Source organism: Elephantulus edwardii, unplaced genomic scaffold (genome assembly GCF_000299155.1).
Source record: "Elephantulus edwardii isolate Elephantulus edwardi_28Jun2011 unplaced genomic scaffold, EleEdw1.0 scaffold00015, whole genome shotgun sequence".
Lineage (NCBI taxonomy): Eukaryota > Metazoa > Chordata > Mammalia > Macroscelidea > Macroscelididae > Elephantulus > Elephantulus edwardii.
This window is the reverse complement of record NW_006399765.1, coordinates 2,983,033-3,010,725: the sequence shown is the minus strand read 5'-3', so window position 1 is coordinate 3,010,725 and position 27,693 is coordinate 2,983,033. Positions and strand designations below refer to the sequence as shown.

General features: G+C 48.6%; 2 protein-coding genes across 2 annotated transcripts in view; both read right to left on the bottom strand.

The window, feature by feature from the left end:
• Window positions 1-6,791, bottom strand: part of ANGPT4 (angiopoietin 4) — a 121,036-nt gene extending 114,245 nt beyond the window's left edge. Inside the window, exon 1 of the mRNA XM_006881676.1 lies at window positions 6,617-6,791. Within this exon, the coding sequence (XP_006881738.1) occupies window positions 6,617-6,791 (175 nt within the window). The remainder of the gene's footprint in view (window positions 1-6,616) is intronic.
• Window positions 6,792-7,516: 725 nt separating this feature from the next.
• The window catches only part of RSPO4 (R-spondin 4), a 47,646-nt gene continuing 27,469 nt past the window's right edge, over window positions 7,517-27,693 (bottom strand). The window contains exons 2-5 of the mRNA XM_006881675.1: window positions 12,384-12,572; window positions 11,586-11,726; window positions 8,975-9,160; window positions 7,517-7,644 (exon numbers count right to left, since the gene is read on the bottom strand). Coding sequence (XP_006881737.1) covers window positions 7,517-7,644; window positions 8,975-9,160; window positions 11,586-11,726; window positions 12,384-12,572 — 644 coding nt within the window. The remainder of the gene's footprint in view (window positions 7,645-8,974; window positions 9,161-11,585; window positions 11,727-12,383; window positions 12,573-27,693) is intronic.

The following is a 27,693-nucleotide window of genomic DNA, read 5'->3' as shown; positions in this document are numbered from 1 at the left end:
CACACACACACACACACACGCGCGCGCACACACACACACACACACACACACACACACACACACGCACGCGATGCTCACACACTGTGTATTTTCCCTCCCCTCTTCTTCCCCCACCCTCTGTGGTAAGGTAGCTGCATGCTGGTCTTTTTCTTGCATCCATATGTCTTGGAGGTTACTGCGTGTCTCTGCATCAAAAGCTTCCTCATGGTGCTTTGTGGTTGCGTTGTGTTCTGCCAAATGCAGGTAGGAGATTATGAGGGAAAATTGAGACCTTCGCAGTTTTGTTTGCTGTCATATTCTGTGTAGAGCTTTGTCAAGACGATATATGCTTGTCACTTTGCATGTGGACGTGGTGACATCAAAGACAAGTTCTTAGAAGTGGATTGCTGGGTCAGAGGACACCTGCATTATAATTTTGATAGGTGTTGCCAACTTGCCTTTGGGGTCCTGCCAAGTCATCTCCCACCGCCGGAAGGAAGGAGAGCTCCCAATTCCCCCACAGTCTGGCCAGAACATCGTGGTTCTAAGAATGTGGCTCTTTGCCAATCAGATAGGTGAAAATGGAAGCTGTGTGTGGCTTTTATTGTCATTTAATTTGCATGAGCTGAAGTACCTTTTCCGGTGTTTAAGAGCCATTTGGAATGACTTTTCCAGATGAAGTATCGCTTGCTACACAGTCACAAAGCTCAGGGAAAAGACCACAGAGGACGGTGAAATGCATTTCTTCCACGCGATGCCCACCTCCCTGGGCTGGGGGGATGACTATGCTTCTGTGATGCCTGCCTGGGGGACAGCGAGACTTAGAGTCCCTGATCCACCACTTACTTTACAAGGGTTAAAAAACCAAAATAAAACAAACAAAACTCTCTCTCTCCCCTCCTTCCCCCTCCCCTCCCCTCCCCTCCCCTCTCCTCTCCTCTCCTCTCCCTCTCCCCAGGATCTTCTCATCGCTGACTCTGCACTGGGTTTGTGGGACTTTAAGGCACCCGGAGGCAAGTGCTCATCTCTCTGATGATGGGTTTAAACCCCCAGAGAGATGCCCCTTTGAGTCAGCAGGTCAACTACACCAACGGAGCTTTCTCCCTTGGAGAACAGGTCGTCAAAAGATTACTGTTGGCAATTACAACATGGGTAAAAGGCATAGAAAGAATTCTCACAGAGGAAGATCTTCAGATGGCTAACAGACACATGAAGAAATGCTCCAAATCACTGGCAATTAGAAAGACGCAAATCAAAACCATAATGAGATACTATCTCACCCAGAAGCACTGGCAAAGGTTAACTGGACAGCAAGTAATAAATATCGGACATGATGTGGCAAGATAGGAACCCTCATACACTGTTGGTGTGATTGTACAATGGTCCAACTATTCTGGAAGGCAGTATGGCATTTCCTCAGAAGGCTGAACATAGAAATTCCGTATGACCCAGCTATTACACTGCTTGGGATATACCCAGAGAGAATGAGAACTGAGGCACAAATGCAGACTTGTACACCAATGTTCGTAACAGTGTTATTCATCTGCAAGAACACGGAAACAGCACAAATGCCCAAGCACAATGGAATGGATTGAGAAATTGTGGTACATTCACATGATGGAATACTATGCAGCACGCAGGAGCAATGATTTTGTAAATGACTACCTAACTTGGGAGGGACTGGAGAGCATTATGCTGAGTGAACGAACTCAGTCCCACAAGGACAAATACTGTTTAAAACCATTATTGTAGAATGAATATGAGGATCCATGGGGGGGGGGGAGCAGAGGGGTGAGGATGGGCGGGCGGTGGAGGGTGGTTAATAATAGGCTCGCGTAGTTTAATGTGTGTGTGTGGGGGGTAAAGGAAATGGGAAAGATCTGATGTCAAAAACAATGTATAAGAACTTTTTTAAATAAACCAGTATTTAAAAAAAAATATTATTGTTGGTTCTCTGGATTTGGTTCTGACTCATAGTAACCTCACACACAATAGAAAGAAATACTACCTGGTCCTAAGCCATCTCTGTGGCCGTTGCTATATTTGAGCCATTGCTGTTGCTGTTATCAAGCCTCTAAGTCAATCCGTCACACTGAGAATCTTCCTCTAATTTACTGACTCTCTTTACCAAGTATGATGCCCTTCACCAGGGACTGGTCTCCTAATGTCATGTCCAAAGTACCTGAGATGAAGTCTCGCCATCCACCATCCTTCCTTTTGGGGAACATTCTCACTGCACTTTTTCCAAGACAGATGTGTTTGCAACAAGCAAGAAAACAATAGAAAACGAACCTCTCTTTAATAATATTTTAAATGGGAGAAGTCCCTACTGGCTCAGTCATTGCCACGGAATCAGAACTGACCCATAGCTGACCTTCCATTTGGTTTTCAGAGGGTGGAAATGGCATGAAAGGAGATTGGCCATGTTTCTCCTGCACAGTAGCTAGTGGATTTGAACTTTCCACCTTTGACGTGGCGGTACAGCTTCCTGTTCACCAGGCTGGAGAGCTCTCTCCTTTTAGTGCAACAATTGAAAGACAGTTCCTCATCAGGCCGGAGCCTTTCTCTCCGCCTAGAAGGGCAATGCTGAGACTTCCTTGTTACTGTTGGGTGCCGTTGAGCTGACCATGACTCACAGGGGCCCAGTGAACAACACGTCTAGACTTTGTCCTATCTTACATCATTCTCATCATCTCCAGTATGTCCAGGCCTGTTGTTACAGTCCGTGTGTCAGTCTTTTCTTTTTCTTCTAACTTTATTATTTTGTGTGTGTACTGTCAAATCTGACTGGTACAGGAGGAGATTGTCCCTCCTTCTCCAGCAGAGCATCTGGTGGGTTCGAACCGTGTACCTCTGGGATTGCAGTGTAGCTTTTTGCCACTAGGCCACCAGAGCTCCCTGTGTCAGTCTATCTTATGGAGAATCTTCTTTCCCAGCAGGATGTAGTTTTTCCACAGACTGGCCCCTCCTCACGACATGCCCAAACCATGTAAGGCAGTTTCACCCTCCTTAGCTCAAAGGAGCACCCTGGTTGCACTTCCCCTGAAAAATGACTTCCTTGTTCTTTTGACAGTCTGTGGATGGACAGCCAGTACTCTTCTTCAACTCCACAAATCAAAGGCTTCCGTTCTTCAGCCTTTCTTATTCATTGTCTAACTTTCAGATGCATAGGAAACAATTAGAATATCATGGTTTGGATCAGGCTCACTTGACACCATTGTTCTTTATCATTTTGACAAGGTCCTTGACCACAGATTTTCGCAATGCAACATGTCTTTCGATTTGTTGACTGCTGCCAGTGTAGGTGCTGATTGTGGGTCAAAGTAAAATGAAACCGTCAACAACTTCAATCTTCTCTCCATCTATCATGATGTTGCCTGTTGGTCCAGTGGTGATGATATTTGTTTGCTTAATATTGAGAACCCTATGAACCTGGAGAAGTGATGAAAGTCACACAAGTGTTGAGGACTTTCCTTCAAAGGGTCGCTATGAGTTGCCTATGACTCGACGGCACTTAACAACATAGAGAGAGACCAGTTGGCCTAGTGGACAGAAAGTGATGCTACCAAGTCAAAGATGGGTGACTCTAATCCACGGCCCTGAGGCCTGTTTTGGTTTTGGTCAAACACTCTTGTAGGTCGTATAGCCCTGGTGTGTCCACTTGCCATAGAGAGGTAACTTGTGGTTGCTGTGAAGCTGAACACTGTGACACCGATGTGTCAAAAGCAAGAATGGTTACCCATGGCGGACAGTGTCTGGTGGAGTTCCCGATTAAAACAAGCTTGGGAGCAGTGATGGACATTTGGGCTGATTCCATTTTCTGGTTATTGTGAATAACATTGCTTTGAATATCAGTGTACAAATCTCCATTTTTGTCTCAATTCTATTTTCCTTGGGGAGCAGCAAGAAGTAATGATTTGGGGGGAAAAGATATATAACATAGGAGAGGCTGGGGAGCAGTATGTTGCATGAACTAACTCAGTCTCATAAGGACAAATACTGCATAAGACCATTACTATAAAAATAGAAGAATAACTAGTAGGATGTGTACAAAAGTCCAGAGGAGGTAGGGGAGGGGGAGGATGAAGGAGGGGAATCACGGGGTTGCAGAGTTTGGTGGGCAGAGGGAGAAGGTGAAAGAATTAGGAAAGATCCAGTGGGAACCTGAAAAGGTGAGGTACTTTTGGGCATGGATCAAAGATTTTTATAAAACACAATGTATGGGAGTAATGCTATTAAACACAATGTGAATAGAAGAACGTGTGAAACACACGTATATAAATGAAACGCAACGTATAAGAAATTTGTTTACAAACAAAGATGAAAGAAAAAGAATCTTTTTTTTTTAAATGTAGTCCTAGCTCCTGCGCCTTTTCTGGGTGTGTGATGCCCTCTAGTGGCAGCATGTAGGGATTACAGCCAGGGTAGCCTCTGGGAGTCTGGCAGACATGGCCAGAGTGTGGTGGGAAGGGATGAGGTGAAGGAGGGTCGGGTCCTTGGTGAGACTGAGCTGAAATAGGGACCTTGAGTCACAAGGAGGAGTTGGCCAGGCGGTCTTTCTCATCTTGGTCCAAGCTAGTGGCCTCTCTATCTGAAAGAACATCCAAATGGTCAAGAGCTTCCAGCTGGGCTCTTGCCCCTACCACTCTTTCACCCTGCTTTGTAAAGAGCTATGCCTGGGAGATGCGGACCACCTGGCTTTTGGGATCTTCTTCGCAGCCAAGGCGCCCCAGGCCTCCAGAAAAAGGGAGAGGCAGAGATTTGAAAGGATTAGGAACGGGCACAGGCTTTTGAGACCCAAAGGCTTGCTGTGTCTGTGCTGTGGAGTTGACACCGACTCACAGCTGAGCCTCCAGGGGATTTTCAGAAGCTGTAAATCACCCAGGGAGAGACCACTCTTCCTTCTTTCTTGGAATAGCTGTTGGATTTGAACTTCCTGCCTTAGGATCGGCAGTGCATTTCCTTACCACTAACCCATCAGAACTGGAGACACTCCAGCTCCGAAGAAATTTATCTCCTAATTTAAAAACACTGAAGAACAGTCCCGTGGACCACACTCCCTGGGACCAAGGAGGGGAAGAGCGTGGCCAGGGCACAGCCGGACTGGAACTTTCCACTGGCATCATTTGGCCTCTTAGGAATTTGAAAACCTCGTTATTGGACAGTTCAACTCCTTGCAGAAAACTCAAGACAGAAGAACCAGATTGCTGAGCTGGGTGGTCAGAATTCAGTTGTAACTGCTTCTTCCCCCAGCCCCATCTTGTTCACTTTGGAACTAGAAGTTTTCTGAGTGCCCCAGCTGGTCTGGGAATGAATGAATGAGTCCTCACTTCTTACGCTGAACGTGTTCACAGCCAGTTGGTCCCAAGTCGGGGTCTGGAATCTGAATTTTAGGAAGTCTTTTAGGCATTGTTATTGGGCAACCCAGATTTGGGCAAGTGGCTGAATACAAATAAAGAAAATGAAGTACGAAAGTGGGGAAATGACTGAGCCAGATCCCACAGATTCTACTGACAGGGCTGGGACTAGAACCTGTGACTCCTGGTGCTGATGCCCCTCTCAGCAGCAGCCTGAAGTACACAGACAGGTCTGGGGGACAGCCCACCTCCTGGTGACCCTCAGGCCTTCAGACATGCCATGCAGCACACAGACTGCATCAACCAATTTTGAGGTTCTGGGGAGCAGAGCAGATACTCCTCTGCCTCAGGGAGCCCCTTTCTTGGGAGGGGTCTGGCTGGGCTGAGGACTTCCCTCTTCCCTTAGCTCCCCACCACAGCTGAAGCCCCACCCCACCCAGACGTACCCTGACCCCTCAGCCCAAACATTCCATTGAAATGCACTCCATATGTTTTCGATTCGGCCACTCTGGACTCATCAGCACCATGGTTTTGTAACACCGCCTGATGCCCAAAAAGCAGTGTTTCTTTTTTATTTTTCCCTTTATTAAAAAACAAAACACAACATCGTTGGGGTCTTGAAACAATAGCAGAGCATTTCAGAGGCACAAACTTTTGCAGATGGTGGTCTGGCAGGCGCAAAGGGTGTTCTGTTATTCCAGAGGGTAAGGGAGGGAGTCAGGACCCCATGGGGCCTGTGGGGAAACACAGCAGAGGGGATCCCCGACTTCCAGGAAGGAGATTAGTTTGGGAATGAACCTGCTCTTGGGCTGGCGTTTGGGGATGTGACATTTCATCACCTGCAGGCCCTCTGTCCCCTCTTCCCTGGACTACTCCAAGGCCTTTCAAGGTTCAGACTCCCACCTCTTCTGCCTATTTCCATCCCTAGCTGCTGTCTGGGGACCCTACAAGTTTAGATCTGTCATAATGTCAATATAAATTGAGGGTACACCTTTCTGGGGTTCAGGGGTGTGGAGAGTGGCAGTGGGGAGAAACTCTCTCATTAGGCCAGTCTAACTTGGGAGCCCTTCGCACTGTCCTGCCTGCCTGGGTGTGTGTGTTTATGTGTAGGTGCAGTGAAGGTCACATGCTCAGTGAGCAGTGTCCACGGGAGGGGTGGGTGAGGACATCATCCTCCCTTCTCCTGACTTTGTCTCCTTCATTCCTTCCCGAGTAACCTCAAGGCTTCCTCTTCCTCTTGCAAGCAACCAGCAGATGGAAGATGGTGCGTGTGGGTTCACTTGGGCATGTCCTTTCCTTCTCGTGCCTCAGTTTCCCCATGAGTAAAATAGGCAGGAAGTGCTGGGGTGCGGATGGAGTAGCCTGGCGAGTCTCAAAGATCTTTTCCTCTTCGGCAGCCTTTTCTGGGCTGAGCCGGTGGTTCTCCAAAGGCTGAAACTCCGATCCCGCAGACATGGACGTGCCTCCAACTGGAGCCAAGAGGGTATGGGGATGGGGAGAGCGAGGGTGCATTGATGGGGGGCGGCAGGCAGCTCCCAGGAGGACCACATAGTGGGTCCTACCGCTCGTCCAGCCGGAGGCCAATCACAGACCTCACTGCCAGCTGGGGGTAGTGTCCAGGCTGGGCATAGGGCACCCAGAGCCTCTTTGAGGGTCCTTGTGGGATGGTGGTGGCCAAAGGCTGTGCACGTGGCACCCAAGGATCAGCTGAAGGATGAGGTGTTCAGTCCTGGCTCTGGGGCTCCTCAGGAGAAGACACGGGGTTCTAGGGACTCAGGAGCTGGGAGAAGCCCAGAGCAAGAGGTCTGGGCTCGCTAAGGGCCAGAGTTGCTGGGAGGGCACAGGCTGCAGGAGCCACATGGTCTCACAAAGCGTGTCGTGTATGTGTGTGTGTGTATGTGAGAGAGAGAAAGAGACAGACAGACAGACAGAGATAGAGACACAAGGACAGAGAGAAAGAGAAAATGAAAGAGGCAGAGGGAAAGAGGATATAGTGAAGAACACAAAGATAAAAGGAAGAAAACAACGGCAGTAGGAAAGGCAGAGGAGACGAAGGGAAAAGAGGAAGAAAATAGAAATGGAAGAAGAGTCAAGGACAAAGAAGAAAGAACGTCAAAGAGGTGAGAAAGAGAGAGAGAAAATCCCAAAAAGAAGTAAGAAAGCTGAAAAGGGCTGTCAAGTCAGGACCCCTGGGAGGGGGCGGTCCGGGCCTGAGGCCTGCGTGGCCTTCCATCCACCTTCCGGTCCAGCTTTCTGTCCTTGCGCGGGCGCTGGTCTCGGCGGCCCTTCTTCTGACTGGGGTTTGTCTCTGCAATGGGAGCACAGGGAGTCCTTTCTGGGGCCGCAGAGCTGGCCAGGTCCCCGGAGGGCCCCCACCACCTCTGCAGACGCTGCCTCCTTAGAGTTGGCCCTGAGGCACAAGTGATCTCCTGGAGGTTTGGGGGCTGGAAAGGGGCACTGGAGCCTGAGGGCACAGATGGGTTCACAGCTGGCCTGCTGGACCTGGGAGTGCTGTGGGGTGAGGTGCAGGGACCCCAAGACCCTCCCCTATGCACTCACTTCACAGTCTATAAGGCTCTCGACTAGAGACTCACATCATTGACACGAGTCCCTGCACTAATGCCTCCCTCACCTCACTGCCCAGGGTCCCTGTCCTTCAACACAACTCAATACTAAATGTGTATTAAACCCGGGAACCTTCACAGGGAGAACACACCACCTAGTCACCCTCATTTGACAACATGACCCAGTTCCCACTGCAGGGAGGGCCAGACTGAGGCGCAGACCCCAGAACTAACTTTGAATCTCGACTCTTCCTTAAAGATCTGTTTACAGTGATTTGTCACCAGCACAAAGCTTCACGTGTGAACGTCAAGTGTCCACTGAGCTTTCTAGGACTGGAAGCTCAATTCAGAAGAGATCAGCTGTTTGGGTGGCCTTTCCTAAGACAGTGACCATTTGGGGAAATTGTGTTTCTGACAGCGACGTGGCCACAGCTGGACCACTGGCCACAGCTCTCGTAGTGGTCTGATGATAATTACATATCTGGCCTGAGACGATCTATCAGGGAATTTCTTTTATTTCTTGAGTTACAGTCGACCAGCTCTGGTTGCCTCGTGGCAAGAAGCTGCACTGCAATCCCAAAGGCAGCCAAGGCCACCAGCTGCTCCGCTGGAGAAGGATGGACAATCTCCTTCCGTGTGATAACTGCCTCCGAAAACCCGCTGGAGGGTCAGCTAGGAGTCAGCTCCGACTCTACGGTACATGACAACAACAGTTGAGATGCTACATGGATATTTTAAAGAAAATGACGTGTGCAAGCAGATTCTATTCTTCAATAATTTCAGAATACCAAAGAGGACATTTATAAAACTTTGGTTGTTACAAGGGGTTGTTAGTATAAGAGGCTGGAGAACCCCCAATGGGAGAGGCCCCCTCTTCACAGCCCACCTGGGACTGATGCCAGCAACGAGGGGCCTCCACTGGAAAAGGCAACATTTACCTGCATGGAGGTGTAACTAAGTGGCTGCGGGCAGGTGCTGTTCACGCAGCAGGGCCTCAAGTCCTGCATATGCAGCCCCGCGTGCCCTGCATGCCCCGCAGCCCCACGTGTCCCGCAGTCCCACGTTGGCACTCACCTCCTGGGCAGTGCCTCTGCATGGGGCATTTCCGTGACTCAGACAACACCTGACAGGTGGCTGTGTCCTCCCGCCCAGGCCGGCTGGCCTCCCGGACCCGGGTCTCCAGGCCCCAGGCTGAGCCGCACGTCCTCCCGTTGTGCCTGCAGGGGCTCCAGCTGCTCCAGGGGCCCAGCTCACACTCATCTGTGGCACAGGGGGACAGACAGACAGACAGACTCAGCTGGCAAAGAGTGTCCTGCTGATGGGTCAGGTCCCAGGAGTTCAATTTCCGGAAGTTACATATTCAGTTCAGAGAGAGACTAACAAACATGGGAGCAGAGAGGAAGGACATTTCACTCGCTATTTCCGACAGCCTAGCCCAGACAGTCACCTCCTGTGAAGATTTACAGCCTTGGAAACCCAGAGGAGAAGCCCCATGAATCAGAAGGTGGTTGCTGTGTGCCGTCGAGTCAGAACCAACTCATGGCTGACCCTCCAGCAGGTTTTTCAGAGGTAGTAAGTGGTAGAGAGGAGACTGTCCATCTTACGCCCACACGGCAACTGGTGGACTTGAACTTCATGCCTTTGGATTCGCAGTGCAACTCCTTTAAGGCCCCGAGTCAGAACGAGTCAGTATTATTTCTGGGCTTGGGGATGGTAGCACTGAGAGTGTGGATACAGCCTGACACTATAGGAGGTCAGAAGCCAGAGGGACTGAGGTCTGGCTTTGAGGAGGAGGGCTTCCTGGAGGAGGTGACGTTTGAGTTAAAGGGAGCCAATACATCACTAGAAAGAAACACATTCTAGGCAGAAATGCAAAGCCCTGGGGATCTAGCAGATACGTGTGGGGGCTGGAGAATCAAAGTGGGGGACAACAGAAGGTTCTGGAAGGGTGGGGCAGCAGAGAGGCTGGAATGTCTACCAGAGGGACTCTTCAGGTCAGGGCAAGGAGTGTGAAATGTGTGTGTGAGAAAAATTTCTATTTAGAATTAGCCAGCTGGACTCAGTTTAGATGATCTGAATTTTGTTGGCAACATCCAAAGCATCTTAGTCAGGAGCAAGTCAAGCATAGGCCTTCTTCTCTCCACCAGGCCTAATCAAAGTGTTGACCTTGGCCACATCAGTGTCATAGAGCTTCTTTACAGCTTGTTTAATTTGATGCTTGTCGGCCTTGACATCGACAATGAACACAAGCGTGTTGTTATCTTCTATCTTCTTCATGGTTGACTCAGTGGTCAGGGGAAATTTGATGATGGCGTAGTGGTCAAGCTTGTTTCTCCTGGGGGCGCTCTTCCGGGGGTATTCGGGCTGCCTTCAGAGCCTCAGCGTCTTAGGCCGCAGGAAGGTGGGTGACGTGTGAATCTTCTTTTTCTTCTGGCTGTGGACGCCCTTCAGGGCGGCCTTCTCGGCCTTTAATGCCTTTGCTTTGGTTTCAGTTTTGGGAGGGGCAGTGGCTTCCTTCTTTGCTTTCGGCACCATCTTCATAGAAAGAGGGGTGTGAATTTTATTGCACGTCTCTGGTCAATGTTGTTGTTGTTGTTGTTAGATGCTGCCAAGTCAAGTATGACTCATAGCATCTGTAAGAAAAATCGATCTGCACCCTGTGCAGATCCTGTGCCATCCTCATCGTCTCTGACACACCTGAGCCCATTGCTGCAGTCACTGTGTCAATCCACCTGGTTGAGGTTCTTCCTCTTTTATGCTGACCCTTCACCTTCCCAAGCATGCTGTCCTCTCCAAGGAACAGACTCTCCTTGTACTATCTCCAAAGTCTGTGAAGTGAAGCTTTGTCATCCTTGCCTCCAAGGCACACGCTGGCCATACTTTTTTCCAAGACATATCTTTTCTCTCTTTTGGCTGTCCATGGGATACTCAGTCCTTTTCTCTAACACCACAACTCAAAGGCATCGATTCTTCTTCGGTCATCCTTATTCACTGTCTAGCTCTCAGATGCACAGCAAATGACTGAGAAGACCATGGTCTGGATAAGATGCACCTTGGTCTTCAAACTAACATCATTGTACCTCAGTAATTTGGAAAGGTTCCTTGACAGTGCACTTGTCAAACTCAATATATCCCCTGATCTCCTCACTGCTGGTACTAAGTGCATTGATTGTGGATCCAAACGATATGAAATAGTTGACATCAATCTTTTCTTCATCCATCATGAAGTTGCTTTTGGGTCCAGTGCTGGGGATTTCTGTCTTGACGTTGAGGCACAATCCACAATGAAGGCTGTTTTCTTTGATCTTCTGCAGCAAGTGCTTCAAGTCCATGTTGGCAAGGGAGCTCTGGTGGTGTAGTGGGAAGACGCTGCTCTGCTAACCCAACAGGAGATGCGAACATACTAGCTGCTTTGTGGGAGAGAAAGATGGGGAAACCCTCCTGTGAGACTTACAGCCTCTGGAAACCCGGTTCTGACTTGGCCCAACAACATCAACAACATTGCTGGTAAGTAATAGTAGTGGTGATAGTTACATGGCAGTTCAAGCACCTTGAAGACTGACTATGTGCAGGTATCTGAGCCTCCTATCACGTGGCACTCTACTACAACTCCTTCCAGATTTCCTGCTTCAGAGAAAGGCTGGAAGGGAGCAGAGCTGGGCAGAGCAAGGAAGCCCCCACTCACCCTGGCACTCGCGTGTGCTCAGATGGGCCATGGTGCCCAGTGGGCAGGTGGGCAGACACTTCCCCTTGTACAGGTAGAATCGCCTCTTGCATCGGATGCAGAAGTCTTGGCTGAAGCAGCTTTCACACGTGGTCCCACATTCTGGAACAGAGCAGAGCCAGGGACATCTGGTGAGGGGGTCTCCCTGGGGAAGGGCACCCTGGGGCTGCCTGAAGCGGGAGGTGGGTGGTCCACTGAGGACTTAGTGCATCCTCTGAGGCTCCGGGTTACCCAAAGCCAAACGAGGCTGCAGATGAGAACTCTCCTTTGTACTCCGCAGCAGCAGACGGCATGCACTGGGTGTTTTCATTTCAAGACCAGGACTCCCCTTCTCATTCAAAATGAGGCTCAGACATGGCAAAGTAACTTGTCCAAAATTGCACAGCCAACCTAAGCTCAAAGTTAGGAGTTCTTGCTCCATTTCAGCCAAGGGTACAAAAAGGCATTGATGTGTCCCCAAGCCACTCAGAAAACGAGTCAGGAGCTAGGACTCCTTTCCCATTTGAGCTAGGATCAGAGAGGGTGAAGTGCTTGCCCAGGGTCACACAGCAAACGCCTAGGGTAGAAGTGGAGGCTCCCTACTTTGCTGGTCCTGAGAACTAGACAGGACACTGACTTGACCAATACTGCAGGGAGCACCTGGAACCAAGCAATCCAGGGCCTGAGCCCAGACTCGCTTCCTCTGTGTCTGTGCTGGGATGAGCTGGTGGGATGTGAGCCAGGGGCCCGTGGTGGACGGGACAGGGGTGGGCCACCTACTTTTGCACCTGTTGACTTCCTGGCCGCGGATGCCGAAGTAGCCTGGGGGGCAGTCGTGCACACACTTGCCGTACTGACGGATGCCGTCCCGACGGATGAACAGGAAGAGCCTCTGCTGGCAGGTGGAGCAGCCATTCTCCTCAGAGCAGATGACACAGCCTGTGCAGTTGCCCCCAGGGCCGGTGCCCACTGCCAGCCAGACCAGCGGGAGGGGAAAGGAAAGAGCAGAGAGAGCTGGTCAAGCTTTATGTGTGTGCAGCCGAGACCTGAAATAACAGGATACGGGGCCACCCAGACACAAGTCCACACTTCCCGGCTTCCTTTGCAGCTAAGTGTGGCTCTGTGACCAAACCCCAGGCAGTGGGAAGGGAAGAAGCCTTAAAGAATGGGGGCATGCCCTTTGCCATTCCCTGGGTCTTCCTATTGGTAGAATGTGAACTTGATGGCTGGAGCAGAGGCAGCCCCATTTGATCATGAGGCAGAAGCTATGTGCTGGGAAAGATAGAGAAATAAGATAAAACGGGCCAGCCCTGGGGTGCCTGTATTGATTATTAAGTGAGAAAGCAAAATCTCTTTTGTCTTAAACCATTTTTTATTTGTTGTTTTCTGTCCATCCCAGACAAATGTAATTTTCCCTAAAACAATGTGCACGTTTGAGCATGAGGGGTGCAGGGGTGGCGTGAAATGCCTCCTTGGGCTTGATTTTTGAATAGCATTCCCTTCCTCACCATCACCGTCACCATCACCATCACCAAATGCTCCCTCATCAGGTGCCGGTGAGTTGGTTCTGCCCTTAGTTATGCCACATGTCCAAGCAGAAGTGTGCTTCCCAGGCTGTTCAATGTCTGATATCTAAGAGGATCCTCATCCTTTCTTCCAAGGTGTTCCTGGGTGGATTCAAACTGCCAGCCTTTTGGTCAGCAGCCTAGTGTGCTAACTACACCACTCAAGGACTCCGAGTCCCACAACCATCATGTAACAACAAAGTGAGAGAGAAGGAGTGTTTCCTGCCCCAACAGTGGTGACTAGGACCCACAACTTGAAATTTAAAAAGTAGAAAAAAACCCCAAAATATAAGCAGAGCCTCTCCAAGGCTCACAGGAAATTCCTGCTATCCTGACCATCCCTCTGTTCTTGTGTGTCATCAAGTTAGAAGTGACCCATAGCTGACCCTCCAATGGGTTTTCAGAGGTCATAAATCACACAGGAGGAGACTGCCTATCTTTCTCCTGAAGAGCGTCTGGTGGATTAAGAGTGCATGTCTTTGGGATTGCAGCACAACTTCTTTCCTCTGGGCCACCAGAGAGAGAGCTCCCACGACCATCTCTTTAAAATCCTTAATTAAGCTAACCATTTAAGAGCTCTGGTGGCTTGGTGGTAAGGGATTGTGCTGCCAATGCAAAGGTATGCGGTTCAAATCCACCAGCTGCTCCGCAGGAGAAAGACGGACAATCTCCTCCATGTGATTTAACGCCTCTGAAAAGCTGCTGGAGGGTCAGCTGTGAGTTGGTTTCGACTCAATGGTACGCACAAGAAGGGGGTGGTCAGGATATGAGGGATTTCTTACAAGCTTTGGAGGGGCTCTGCACCTAACTTCATGGAAGAAGGGCATCTTGGAAGTAGACAGGTTTAGGGGGTGCTGCTGCCGTTCTGCATAGGAGGCTGGTGCTGACATAGGGGGCCCAGGAATGAAAGGCTGCAGGGGTGACCGCTCGGGGTGAGGGGGTGGAGATGGGCCTATCTCTCACCTCCGAGGGTGGGCGGTGGGACATCTTCCCAGCACCTCTCCCCTGTATTCACCCCTTCACCTCATGGAAGACAAGCAGGTGGACACAGGGGCCATAGTCACACACCCAACAAAGAGCAGAGAACTGTGCTCTTGACCCTGAATCCCCATTGTCTGTCTGGACCCTGGAGGAGCTAGAAACCCAAGAGAGGGAAGGGAGAGAACAAAGCCCACTCGGGCAGACTGGGCTGTGCTGGGAGAGGAGGAGGTGAGCATGAAACGGAGTAAAAGATAGATATTGAGGATTGGCACTGGAGTGGACTGGACATTCTGGTACCTGAACGGGGCCAGGGTGGCATCTTAGAGACTCCCTTTCTCTCATTGCTCACTGAGTGACAGGTTTTCTGAGGCTGCAAATGACACAGGAGGAGATGGTCTAGCTTTCTCCCCCGGGAGCCACTAGCAGATTCGAACTGCTAGAGAAGTTCTACCTTTGGGCTCCAAGCACAGCTCTCCAAGGATTACAACATCAGAGATACAGCCACTGGGGAAATACCCAACAGTGTCATATTTGTGCCTATTAAGACCGCCTATGTAACAAAGAACTCATGAAATATTATGCAAAATGGATGACCCCGGAGGACATTATGCTGAGTGAAATATCTCAGACACAAAAGGACAAATATTGCATAGGGCCACTGTTGTAAAACAGGACTGACACTGGGCTTGAGGGAAGACAGAAAAGGAGGGGAGGAATGATGTACATTGTACTGAAACAAATTAGGGAGAGATCTGTTTAAAGGGATATGTGAGTGGGTATTCTTGTCATTACAGAAGTTCAGAGTGAGGGCTGCATAGTGGAATGAACATGGGGGGAGGGATTGCATAACAATGAAAGAGTTTTTATTTTTCTTTTCAAGGAGAGGAGTGATTTTGGGGGGAGGGGATGGACAGGGAGAAAAGTGCAACAATGAATGACTGGAAACCCTAAGTCTCTGTAAAGTTTCATTAAAATTAATAAATACATTTAAAAAAAAACAAACAACCAAAGCCAGCTGTGTAATAAACTGCTTCTGTGTTCTGGCTCCCTCGGCCCTGTGACCACCCAGCAGGGACATCCTTGGCTCCGTTTCCTCACCCCTTCTTCTGACTGGTGCCTGTCTCCGCTGGTGAGGGCACTTCTCACTCTGCCTTCTGGAACAGGAACCCCAGAGGCCAGGCCTTTCTGCAGGTTGACAGTGGGCGGGGCCTCACTGAAGCCTGGCCAATCAAACACTCATGCTTATTACTAGTAAGAAGTACAAGGTTCAGCTTTAGAGCTGAAAGTACAGAAAGCACAGGGTTTGTGGAAACTGCTACTTGTCCACTTTCTGAGCCCCAGTACAAGTCTAGTTGCCATTATAAACCCTCAATACAAGTCAAGATGCCATTATAAACCCTCTTACTATTTCTATCTTCATTTCCAGCCATAAACAAAGCGTGCTCGTCCACACAACTTTTACTAAGTACTCTTTACTGGAAAAAAGGAAAAGGACCTTTTGAGTTCAATCGGCGCTCCAGTGGTGGCACTGTGAGTGGGTTACAAAAAGAAAGGGCTGGATGAGGGGGACAAGGTTCCTGGTGGTGGCAGAGACGGCTCTCTGGACCAGGCCAGCATCTCTGAGTCACCCCAGCTTCCTGAGAAGAGATGACTGCTCCCCTAGCCTGCTCCTCCAGCCTCCCTCCATTCTGCAAGACCGCAAATCCCACTGTTGTTGTTGAGTATCATCGAGCAGGAACCGACCTGACCCATCAGTGGGTTTTCAGAGGCAGTTAATCACACAGGAAGAGACTGTCCATCCTTCTTCCACAGCGCAGCTCGTGGATTTGAACTGCATGCCTTTGGGATTGCAGTACTATTTCTTACCACTAGGTCACCAGTTGTTGTTATGTGCTGTCGAGCAGACTAGACACTTAGTGACCCTGTGTACAACAGCTCTGACCCCCGCTCTATCTTGAGCCAATTTATTTCACTGTCTCTAACACTCCGACCTCCATTACCCCGGTCACTGAAGTCAGTCCATCTCATGAATCCCAATAGTAGCTCCTGTTACTGTTGCTGATAACTATGAACGCCAATGACCAAGACAGAGGCCTATTGAGAGACAAAAACCACCTGCGGTTCTGCTCCAGGCAGCCAGCAAGGGAGGCAACACCCTCACTGTCCCAGGGAGAGAAACTGCCAGAAGGGAGCAGAACAAAGGCTTTAGATTTAGATCCAGCAGGAAGGATCTCTGATGGCACAGTGATTAAGCACTTAGCGTCTAAATGGGAAGTTGGCAGTTCGAATCCACTGGGGGAAGATGTGGCAGTCTGCTCATGTAAACATCACAGCCTTGGGAACGCCTCTGGGAATTCTACTCTGCCCTGTGGGGTTACAGGAAGTTGTACAGGCTTTGACAGCAATGGGCAGGCCTGACCAGAACCTGAGCAGAGAAAGAACATGTGATATTTTAAGTGGGGTCCCCAGCTCCAGGGAGCGAAGGCATAACAGAGAAAAGAACAGGGCCCCAACTCCCAACTCAACCAGCAGAAATTTACATTCTGATGTGGTCTAGGGCTTACCAAGGACGACAGGAAGGTTTCATTTATGATAGAATCATAACCTTTGGAGAAAAGTCGAGCAGTATCTAATAAAACTGGAGACTCTTTTGTTAGACACAACGATTTGGGTTTCTGAGTTTCTAGGTAAAAGCTCCGGGAGCAGGAGTTCTCGTCCCTTGGAGGGCTCGTGAAACACAGATCACTGAGCTCCACCCTCAACTTTCCAATTCACGAAATCTTCCGTCGTTGCTGTGTACTGTTGCTCTGCAATCAACTCATAGCTGATCCTCCAGTGGCTTTTCAGAGGCAGCAACTCAGACAGGTAGGAGTTGAAGGCCCACTTTTCTCCTGTGGAGCAGCCCGTGGATTTGAACTGTGTGCCTTTGGGCTGACAGCACCGCTCTTTAACCACTAACCCACCAGTTCTTAGCTAGGGCTTGAAAATTCGCATGTCTAGTAGGAGTAACCTATAGGAAGTCACACTGCAAATTCAAACATGCTGCTGCTCTGATGGTTCAAATCCACCAGATGCTCTGTGGGAGAAAGAGGGGCACACTTCTCTCATGTGATCCGCAGCCTCCAAACTCCAGCGGGAGGTTCAGCTATGAGTCAGTTCTGATTTGATGGCAGCGAAAGAACAGTAGTAAGTAGTAAATCTGTTGACATTACTGGTAGTTTTGGCCCAGGGTTCATACTTGGAAGACTTGGGGTTTAAAGAGACTTACACTAACACACGGACAGACGTGTACATACAAAGATATGTACTGCAGTATTATTTACCAATAAACACTTGCAAAAACGTAACCGTCATTTGAAAGGATAGATACACACATTATGGTTTAGTCATCCGCTGAAGTATTGTTGTTAGGTGCTGTTGGGTCGAGTATGACTCAGAGTGACACGATGAACAACAGATTTGAACCCTGTCATATCCTGTGCCATCCTCATCATCTCTGACATCCGGGAGACGATCACTACAGCCACTGTGTCCACACATACTATTGCAGTTAGACAAATTCTGGCTTTAGTGACCCTATGGAACCGAGCAGGACTGCTCCACAGAGTTTCCAAGTTGGTAAATCTTTACAGAAGCAAACTATCACCTCTTTCTTTCATGGAGAAGTGGGTGATTTTGAACCAATGACATTTTAGTTTGAGCGCAAGAGCTTTAACCACTGCTTCACCAGGGCTCCCTGGAAAACAGCCCCGCCATGACAAATGGCTGAAGTACAATTACAGTTACCATCGTGGATAAATCAGAAGGACACTACTGAGAGCAAAGCAGCCAGCTTCACAGTGAATAATGGAGTAAAAAGCCATTTATGTAAATTTGAGTAAATCAAGACTAATATTTATGATACAGAAAAATGCATTAAGAGTATAAAACATATAAAGTACAGCTAAAAACGGAATCCAGGATGGTGGTAGCTCTGAAGATAAAGTGTAGAAAGGAATTTGTACTTTGCTATCCAAAATATTATAGATAAGTATCTGTAATATCATGAGTAAAGACTACATTTCCAGCCTCCTTTACAGCCAGATACAGCCGTGTGTCTAATTTTAGCCAATGGGATACAAGTGGGAGCGTCCTAGACGACATCCTGGAAATACTATTTAAAGGATCAGATGCTTTGCTCGAGAAGGAGGAACAATGTCCTCCTGTACCAGTCAGATCTGATTTGACGGTACACACAAAAAATAATGAAATTAAAAAAAAAAAAAAAAGAAGTAGATTCTGGCAAATGGCAACTCCAGGTGAAACAGCGTGGAACTGCATCCCATACAGTTTTCAATAATTGTGACTTTTTGGAAGGACATTGCAAAGTCTTGCTTCTGAGTTACCTCTGGGTGGAACTGAACCATCAATCTCACCAACTTTTCAGTGAATAGTCAAACATTTAACTGCTTGCACCACCCATTTCCCCTCTACTCCTCTTCCTTCTTCCTACTGGATGGCTCAGTTGGTGAGTGGAGCCATGACAGCAACCAAATGGCACAGGGCCCAACGGAGAGACCCCAGACCCCATGGTGTGGCCATACTAACCCAGGCCTGTCTACCACAGGAACTGCGCATGCGCACGTGTGTATAAAAGGGGAACTGTTTTCTCTCTCATTTAGCCCACTGGGACTTCTCAAGGAGGGAAAGGATGGTAGGACAATGACTGCTTCCCTGAAAGTTAAGACCAGGCTGCTCCCCTTCCCAATGCCTATGTTAGCCTGGCATGCAAGAGGACCCTCAGTTGAGCTGAGATGAAGGAGAGTTCAAAACACAAATTTAAGTTTGATTATAGAAAACCAAAAGGATGTTTCTCACAAACTGAGCTTGCGGGCTGAGTCTCCCAAGAGTCCTGTTCAGCTGAGGAAACCAAGAACTGAGGAGATGGTCTGACGTGCTCAGCGTCATGCAGAATCAATGAGGCAGGGTCTCACAGCATCTACCCCACACTACCTCTGAGGGGTGTTTGTTCAAGACCTCCTGGGGCTGGCCGTGGGGTTAGGCACATGGGCTCCTCCCCTGACAGGACTTGACAGCCTGGGGGAGGGTGACTCCCCAGAAGACACTATGATCTCAAAGCAGGATGAGTTCAAGACCCGGACAAAGCCAGTCCTTACCAACCATTACCAGGAGCCTTTCGGGTCACTCAACTAACACCCAGCAGCTTCACAGGGGACCCTGAAGCTAAGGAAGGTGAAGACACCCCAAGACCAGCAGCCAGAGGAACAGTCCTGAGCTACAGCACTGCTGTATACAGTATACAGTTGAGAGGCTGTAAATTAAACAGGAGAGGAGATTGCCCATCTTTCTCCTGTGGAACCATGGGTAGATTGGAACTGCCAAAGACGTGTGGCCTTTAGGTACAAGGGCACTTATTTTGAGAGGGGCCACCTGAGCACCTTTCTACTCCAGGTCTTTGAAAGGAGTAGTAGCTCCCACGGCATCCCTGGTCCGGGCAGTTGGTTACTCCGCCCTCTAGTGACTCTATGCTATAATAGCATCTCTGACTTTGTCATTTCTCTTGGACTCATTTGGTTTCTCACCGCACACAATGACTCAGAATTCCTTAGGAAGAGCATTGTAGTGACAAGGTAGAGACTTGCCAGCTCATTCTGTGAATAATAAGTCACAATAACTACCAATTGTACAGTGATGCTCTAGAAAGATCTGAGCTCGATAGTTAGACTCGACTTTGCATAGGAATTCCCACTAGCTTGTAAAAAACATCTAGTTTGGCACCAGGAATAGCTTTTTTAGCAAGTTACCCCAAGGACCCAATGCAGGGTGTACATCTTCTCTTTCCTCTTGGGGGCATTTTGTCTTCATAAAAGGCAAATGGAAACACAGTGACATTTGAAAAAATATTTCCTCAGTTTGGCACCAGCTATGTGGAGCTGAGCGGGTTTGATCTTGAGAAGTAGGGCATCAGGGTCCCAGTTCTTGCTCTGTATCCTATATGTCGTTCCCTTTCTGAGCTCAGTTTCCTCTATCTGTACAATAGAAGATGTTGGGAATTAAATAAGAAGCTCTAGAAAGGTACAGAAGATCAGGGATTACAGCCTTTGGTGTGGATTACGTTGCAACATCAGGAAAACAAAGATCCTAAGCACTGTGCCAGTGGGCAGCATCATGACAGATGAGAAAGAACTAAAGTTGTCAGTTATTTAATTTTGCTTAGCTCAACAATCAACACCCTTGGTTCTAGCAGTCAGGAGATCAGAGGATATAATGCTTTAAGCAAATCAGCCGTTAGAGACCTCTCCAAAATACTGAAGAGCAATGGCATCAGTTTGAAGACTAAGGGACTGATTCAGGCCTTGGTCTTTTCAACCACTTGCTATGCATCTGAGAGCGTGACAATGAATAAGGATGAAAGAAGAATATTTGATACCTTTGAATTGTGCTGTTGGAGAAGAGGACTGAATATCCCATGGTCTGCCAAACAGAACAATCAGTTGTGTCTTGGGAAAAGTACAGCCGGAGTGCTCCTTGGAGGCAAATGCTGTGAAGCTTTTTCTCGTATACTTTGGATGTGTTTCCAGGACAGGCAATTCCTTGGAAAGGGACATCAAGCTTCTAAAAGTGGAGGGTCAGCAAAAGAGAAGATCCCAATGAAATAGATTGACAGGGTGACTGCAGCAATGGGCTCAAGTGTGTCAGAGACGATGAGGATGGCACAGGACAGGACAGGATACAGGGACCTTGTTTAAAGGGTTGCTATGCCTTGTACTTGACTCAGTGGTATCTAATAACAGTAACGACAGTGCTACGGTTAAGGCATTAAGCTGCTAACCAAAAGGTAGGTGGTTCCAAACCACTAGCCTCTCTGTTGGGGAGAGATGAAGCAGCTTGTTTCTGTAAAGATTTAGTCTTAGAAATCAAAAAGGGGAGGTGCTCATCTGTTCTACAGGATCGGTTTGAGTTGAAAATGGTTTGAGGGATGCAGGTATGGATTAAGTTGTGTCTCACAAAGTATGTGTTAGAATCGTAATCCTTATATTGTGGACGTAACCTGGTTTGGAAATAGAGCTTTCTCTCTTATGCTAGTTAGACCATGCCTATTGGGTGGGGTCTAAACATAATCACTGCTGAATTATAAAACTAGTAAAACAGGGAGCTCTGGTGGCCTACTGGCAAGAAGCTGAGCCGCAATCCCAAATGTGCACAGTCCAAATCCAGCAGATGGTCTGCTGGAGAAGGAGGGGCAATCTCTGCTTGTGCCAGTCGGATCCAATTCGACGGTACACAATAAAAACAAACAAACAAACAAAACACCCAACCCAACCCAAGACAAATAAAACTAGTAAATTAGACAAGAGGCACCCATAAAAGGGGGTGGCGGTAGTTGGGGGACCCACACTAGGTCAATGCGTACAAGTCAAGACACACTAAAAGTACATCCAGGGCTACCAGCAAGAAAAGGAGCTCTGTACTTAGTGGTAAGAAGCTGTGCTGCAAATCCAAAGGCAGTTTGAACCTACCAACTGCTCCACAGGAGAAAGACAGCCAATTTCCTCCTGTGTGATTTACAGCCTCTGAAAATTTGCTATGAGTTGGTTCTGAATTGACAGGACATAGAACAATAACCAGCAAAGGAAGGGATCCATGCAACGGAGACCTTGATCTAGACTGCTAGACTCCAGAATTGTGAGAAAGCAATTTTTTTAAGTCCCTCATTTATGGTATTTGTCACAAGAGCACTGGGAAACAAAGGCAGAAGGATTAGACAACTTTCAGTGGTTTGCAAAATTATTCCCTCCATTCATTGGGAGAAGACAATCAATGAAGGGAGAAAGAAAATGCAATGTTTAATGGCTAATAGTGTAAAGTCCTAAGATGGGAGGAAACAGGATGCAGCATCAGAGAACACTAAAGAAGAAACGGCAGGGTGATCAGGGAAGGCTTCCTTGAGGAGGAAGCTTTTATTCTGAAATCCACAGGATGGGAACAAGTCAGGCTTGATCAGAGCAGTGGTGAGGGAACTGCTGGGGATTAGCAGAGTGAGAACAGCAAGAGCAGAAACCAATATGGGACAGTGATGGGGACAAGTTAGGGAGACCGGCAAGAGATGCTTTGAGTCAGAATTGAGTCTACATAACCAATATACTTGCAAACAAAATGCCAGTTCAACTCTTTTACAGGGCTAATTACATAGATCTTTGGTCATCTGGAGCTCTGGTAGATAGGGTGGTAGCCAAATTACGCCTGGGAGCACTGGTGGCCTCGTGGTAAGAAGCTGCACTGCAATCTTGAAAGCACGTGTTTCGAGGCCACTAGTTGCTCTGTGGGAAAATGATGGGCAATCTCCTCCTGTGTGATTAACAGCCTCTGAAAACTCACCAGAGAGTCAGCTATGTGTTGGTACTGACTCTTTGGTATACACAACAGTTGAAAAGCCAGTGTGGTGGTTCAAATCCACCAGCCACTGCTTGGAAGAAAGATAAGACAATCTCCTCCCATGAGCGTTACAGGCTCTGAAAACCTGCTGGACACCAATGACTGACTTGATGGTTCGGAGGGCTGGGTGGAAAAGAGATTGTGGGTAAGATCTGGGTGTTAAGAAGTGTGCTAGCGCCAGCCAGTGGCCGAATCCAGTATCTGTCCTTGAATTCTTTTTTTAATAACTGAATCCTTACACTGTTGGAAGCAAGTGAAAGTAACTTAAACTTTAAATCAGCTTACAGTGAAGCTTTACAAAACGGTTCCCAGCCTCCCTTGTGGAAGGTCAGTGAAAGAGAGGTAGACTCAATGAAATAAACTGACAGCAATGAACTACAGCAATGAGCTTCAGTCCACCGCGTTACTCTGAGTCTATGTTTACTTACTGGCAACTTGCTGGGAGTGAGGAGGATTTGAAACACTTATTGTGGAGGATCAACGATGGCCCTGTCTTGCAGAAGGACCTCATGCTTGGAAAGGTAGAGGGTCGGTGTAAGAGAAGGCGGCCCACAACATGATGGATTGACATGGGGACTGTAACAATGGGCTTGTGTGTGTCAGAGGTAGTGAGGATGGCACAGGATAGGGCAGGGTTCACAGCCGCTGTTGACAGAGATGCTCGGAGTCACAATCGACTTGAAGGCAAAGAATGATAACTATATATAAATATAATCAACACACACACAGAATACCAATTTGACCACTATGACGTGCATAATTATGACCGTTTTATTATGCAATCATCACCACCACTACTTGTTTTTAAATTGTTCTATCCCTCTCAATGGACATTTAGTGCCCCTTAAGCAATGTTAATGTTTTAGAAAAATATAATGAAATGTAATGTCAAAGCCCAAATTATAAAAAGGCATTTTGAGGGTGTCTTCTTCAGCCACATTCCTGGCCAGAGGGCACAGAGCCAGGCTAACAGCTACCCAGCCTGGCCTGGGCTGATGGCCTCTCTTGAGAAAGTTGTTTCTGTGCTGACAGACCATGACCAAGGTCAAGCTTCTGACCTGAGGACACTTGGCTGCTGGGCAGGGGGCCTGTTCTAATGCACTAGTGGGTGCCAGCTTCTGTGGGCCTTCTCTTTGATAACAAGGACCCACCCTTCTCCCCTCTCTCTGAGTTTTAGCGTGGAGCCCTCTCCACTCAGGTCTGGACAATCAGGGTCAATGCAGGAGATGGGAGAGGGGAGCCTGTCTCCTCTATTTGGACCTGGGGGATGTTGCACAGAGCAGGCAGCTGTCCAATGAGGGAAATGCCTCCTCACTGAGGCCACACGGAGGCAGCAGGACCAAGAAAGGACAGAGTCCAAATGGAGTCTCCTGTGTTCCTGGATCTACTCCTCCTGGAACATCTAAAAGGCCTCTTTTTTTATCCAAGCCGCTTTGAGTTGTGTTTTATCATTTGCAACCAAAAGATTTCTAATAGAGAAGCAGAGAGTGAAACATAAACAAGCTGGACGCGGAGGGAGAAGCAGCACCAGAATCCTCACAGGCTCCAACGCCAGAGGAGGTTCCTGATGGCTTCCCAAGCTCACTTCCGGTCCCTTGCCTGGCTTGGCTCGTCCCACGCCTCCAAAGAAGTCTTCGTCAATTTACAATCCACATGGCTGTCCTTCGCTCGAGAGGAACCCTATCTGGATGCCACGGCCCCAGTTCAGCAGGGCTGAGCGGCCCTGGCACAACCATCCTACTCAACCATCATGGCGCCCTGAGGCACTGGGGACTAGAGCGCACTGGGGGAGCCCTCCCACAAGCACCTGACTCCCAGCTTCCAAATCCATCCTTTCCCAGCTCAGAAGCAGGTTTCTCAACAAAGCATGACTGCAACCTCCCTGAGTTTTCCTGGGACCTCAGAGAGGATGACACCCCTGTGTAATTTCCCCTAACCACTGCCTCTTATAATCAAGACCATCCTCCCACAGTCAAAACGTCAGTCCCCAAGTACGGCCCCGCGTTCGTTCCTTCAACAGCTGGAGAGGCTCAGTGTGGCATGTGACTCACTGTCTGTCCCCAGGGGCCCAGGGGATGAGTTGGGATCTGGATGTCTATTTTATAAAGAATGACAGTGGAATTAATCACACCAGGCCTGGCAGCTTACAGAGTGGTGCACGCTTTTAATCACACTGTATTAGCCCAGGGTTCAGAGGGTCCACGCATCCACCCACCCATCCATCCATCCATCCATCCATCCATCCATCCAACCATGCATCCATCCAATAAATAGTTACTTAGTCCCTGCTTTGTGTTAGATCCAGAGCTAACGATTGAGAGGGCTTTGAGCTTCAAGGCCAACTATTTGATTCTGGGCAAGGTTCTTTCCCTCTCTGAACCTCAGTCTTCCAGCTGTAAAATGGGCTGATAATGCAGGGTAATTGTGATTAAACAAGGTGGTGCCTGAAAAAACTCTTAGCTCTGAGCCTGGCACACAGCAGGCATCAGAGAAATCAAAACTAGCGTAATACATTGAAGAGAATGATATTTTTTGGTTTTGTTGTTGTCCTTAGAGAATTTCTAACTCTAAGGACATTTGTGATAGTGCAGTAGCCCAGGTTACAATCTTGGCTCGATGAGTCACTGAATGACCTTGGACAAGCCCTTGACTTCTGTGAGCCTCTATTTATCTATCCTGCTCTCATCAGCCTTATTATGAGATGTGTATGAGAAAATGTTGAAAGCAAGAGTGGCAGCCACTTAAACAAATGCCTCTGGAAACTCCATGAACTTTGATAAATGACGATAGTTATAGAAAGGCTTCAGGCCTTTTGTTCATAGGGTCGCTAGGAGTCGTGCTCAACTCGATGGCGATCAACAACAACAATATAAGCAAACGAACAAGCCCCTGCTGCGTTGTAGGTGCTCCTTAGTAAACAGAAGACTCTTTCTGTTCCCTCCCTGTCACCAAACATGGTGAGATTGTCAACCAGCCCCTTGAGGTTTGGTGATACTGTGGTTAAAGTCCTCCACTGATAACTAAAATGTCTGTGGTTCAAACCCACCAGCTACTCCTCGGAAAGCTGTGGAGATCTGCTTCTGCAGAAGTTAACGGCCTTAGACACTCTGGGGGAGATTTGCTCTGTCCTATAGGAGTCTTCTGGTGCAGCCAGAGTGCCCTCTGGAGGCAAGGATGATAAGGCTTTGCCTTCCATACTCTAGGGATGTTGCTAAAAGGGGTTATTCTTTAGAGAGGGACATGATGCTGGGAAGGGTGGAGGGTCGGCAAAAGAGAGAAGCCCCTCCACCAGGTGGACTGACACGGTGACTGCTGCGATGGGCTCTAGTGTGTCAGGAAGTGTGAAGATGGCACAGGAGAGCATGAGGTTCAGACCCGCTGTCATACTTGACTCGATGACATCTAACAACAACAGCAACAGGTGGCCAGGAGTTAGAATTGACTCGATGCCAGTGGGTTTTGGTTTGTGTCCTCTTTCACAGGTGAGCAAACAGGGCAGAGGTGTAAAGGTGGACAGCAGGGGCTAGGAGAGGGTCTTTACCTCTTTGGATGTGAAGAGCCTGGGCGAGTGCTAACTGGAGGCTGCTCTGGTCTTGGGTGAAGGGCACGTTTATTCTCTCTGCTGGGAACGAGGAAGGAGCCATACCACTCAAGAAGGAGCTCTACCCACAGGGCCTCTTGCATTGAATGGTCCCCAAAGCCTTGTTGCAAAGGAGTCAAGGGCTCTATATGTGCAAGCAATCCCCACGTGTGTCTATATGTGCAAGCCAATCCCCATGTGTGTCGCCTTCGGGACTTTGAGTGGATTAAGCATTCCCTGTGCAGCATCACATCCTCCCACCCATCTTCACTCGACGGCGCTTTCCTTGAAGGGACCAAAGGGCACAGAGTGGCACCTGGGGCCCAAGAAATACAAATTATTCCAGACAATCTCATCTCTGCAGACCGCTGTAGTGTCTGTCATCAAAGAATCCTCAACATCCAAGCAAAAAACTTGGACCTACACTTTGGCCTAGTGGCAAGATGCTGCACAGCAATCCTAAAGGCATGTGGTTCGATTCTACCAGCGGCTGTGTGGGAGGATGGGCAGTCTCCTACTGTGCAATTCACTGCCTCTGAAAACCCACTGGAGGGTCAGCTATGGGTTGGTTCTGACTCCATGGTATACAACAACCACCATTTGGACAGATTACCAGTATTTTAGATTTCACATAAGAAGCTGGAACTTGGACTTTGATAGAAAGTCAGACCATCTGGCAACACCAGGTCGGCAATCCCACAGGTCAAGGGTCCATCAGGTGGGCGTGTGCTGGCCAGTTTGTTGAACTCCCTACTCTTCCCTACTACCCTGATGCTGAAGGTGAAGTTCAACTGTGAAACAGACTGAGCAACATGAAATGGGCTTCACTCACTCACATTAGAAGACCGTGTAAAGCAGACATTCATTACCAGGAACAAATGAGCTTGAGGGCTAATTAACACCCAGATCTCTAGACCCCACCCCCAGGGTTCTGATTTGCATTGCGGACAAGTTGCCAGGTGACACTGCCAGTTTCAGGACCACATTTTAAGAATTCATTGGTGTGGAGTAGGGTTAATAGCCGAGCCTCTGCATTTAGACTTCTTGGGTTCAAATCCCAGTCCTGCCTCTTACCCTTGCCCATGTGACCCCAGGTCAGTGCTTTAACTTTTCTGCATTTCAGTCTTCTCATCTGTTCAGTGGGAAATAACACTGGCTGACCTCGAAGGTGTGCTGTGAGGGGCTGAGCAGCACTGACGCTAAATGGCTTGATGACATCTGCTGTTAGTACTATACCGAGTCCCTGAGTAGCACAAACGATTAAGCGCTTGATTACCAGTCAGAAGGTTGGCAGCTTGAACCCTGCCTGGTGGTCTCCTTCTTGAAAACTGGTGCACATGGGGCTGCTGGGGGTCCCTGTGGCTGTCACCACCTGCCCTGACACACTGTCGGCGTGTGTGATTCTGAAATGACTCTGAAAATCAGTGCAGACCTTCTCATTTGGACACCAACATTCCCCTCGCTTTTGGGGAGAGTCTTCTCTGTAACTGGGGTGTGCCCAGGAAAGTGCGTCTTGCGTGAGAACACT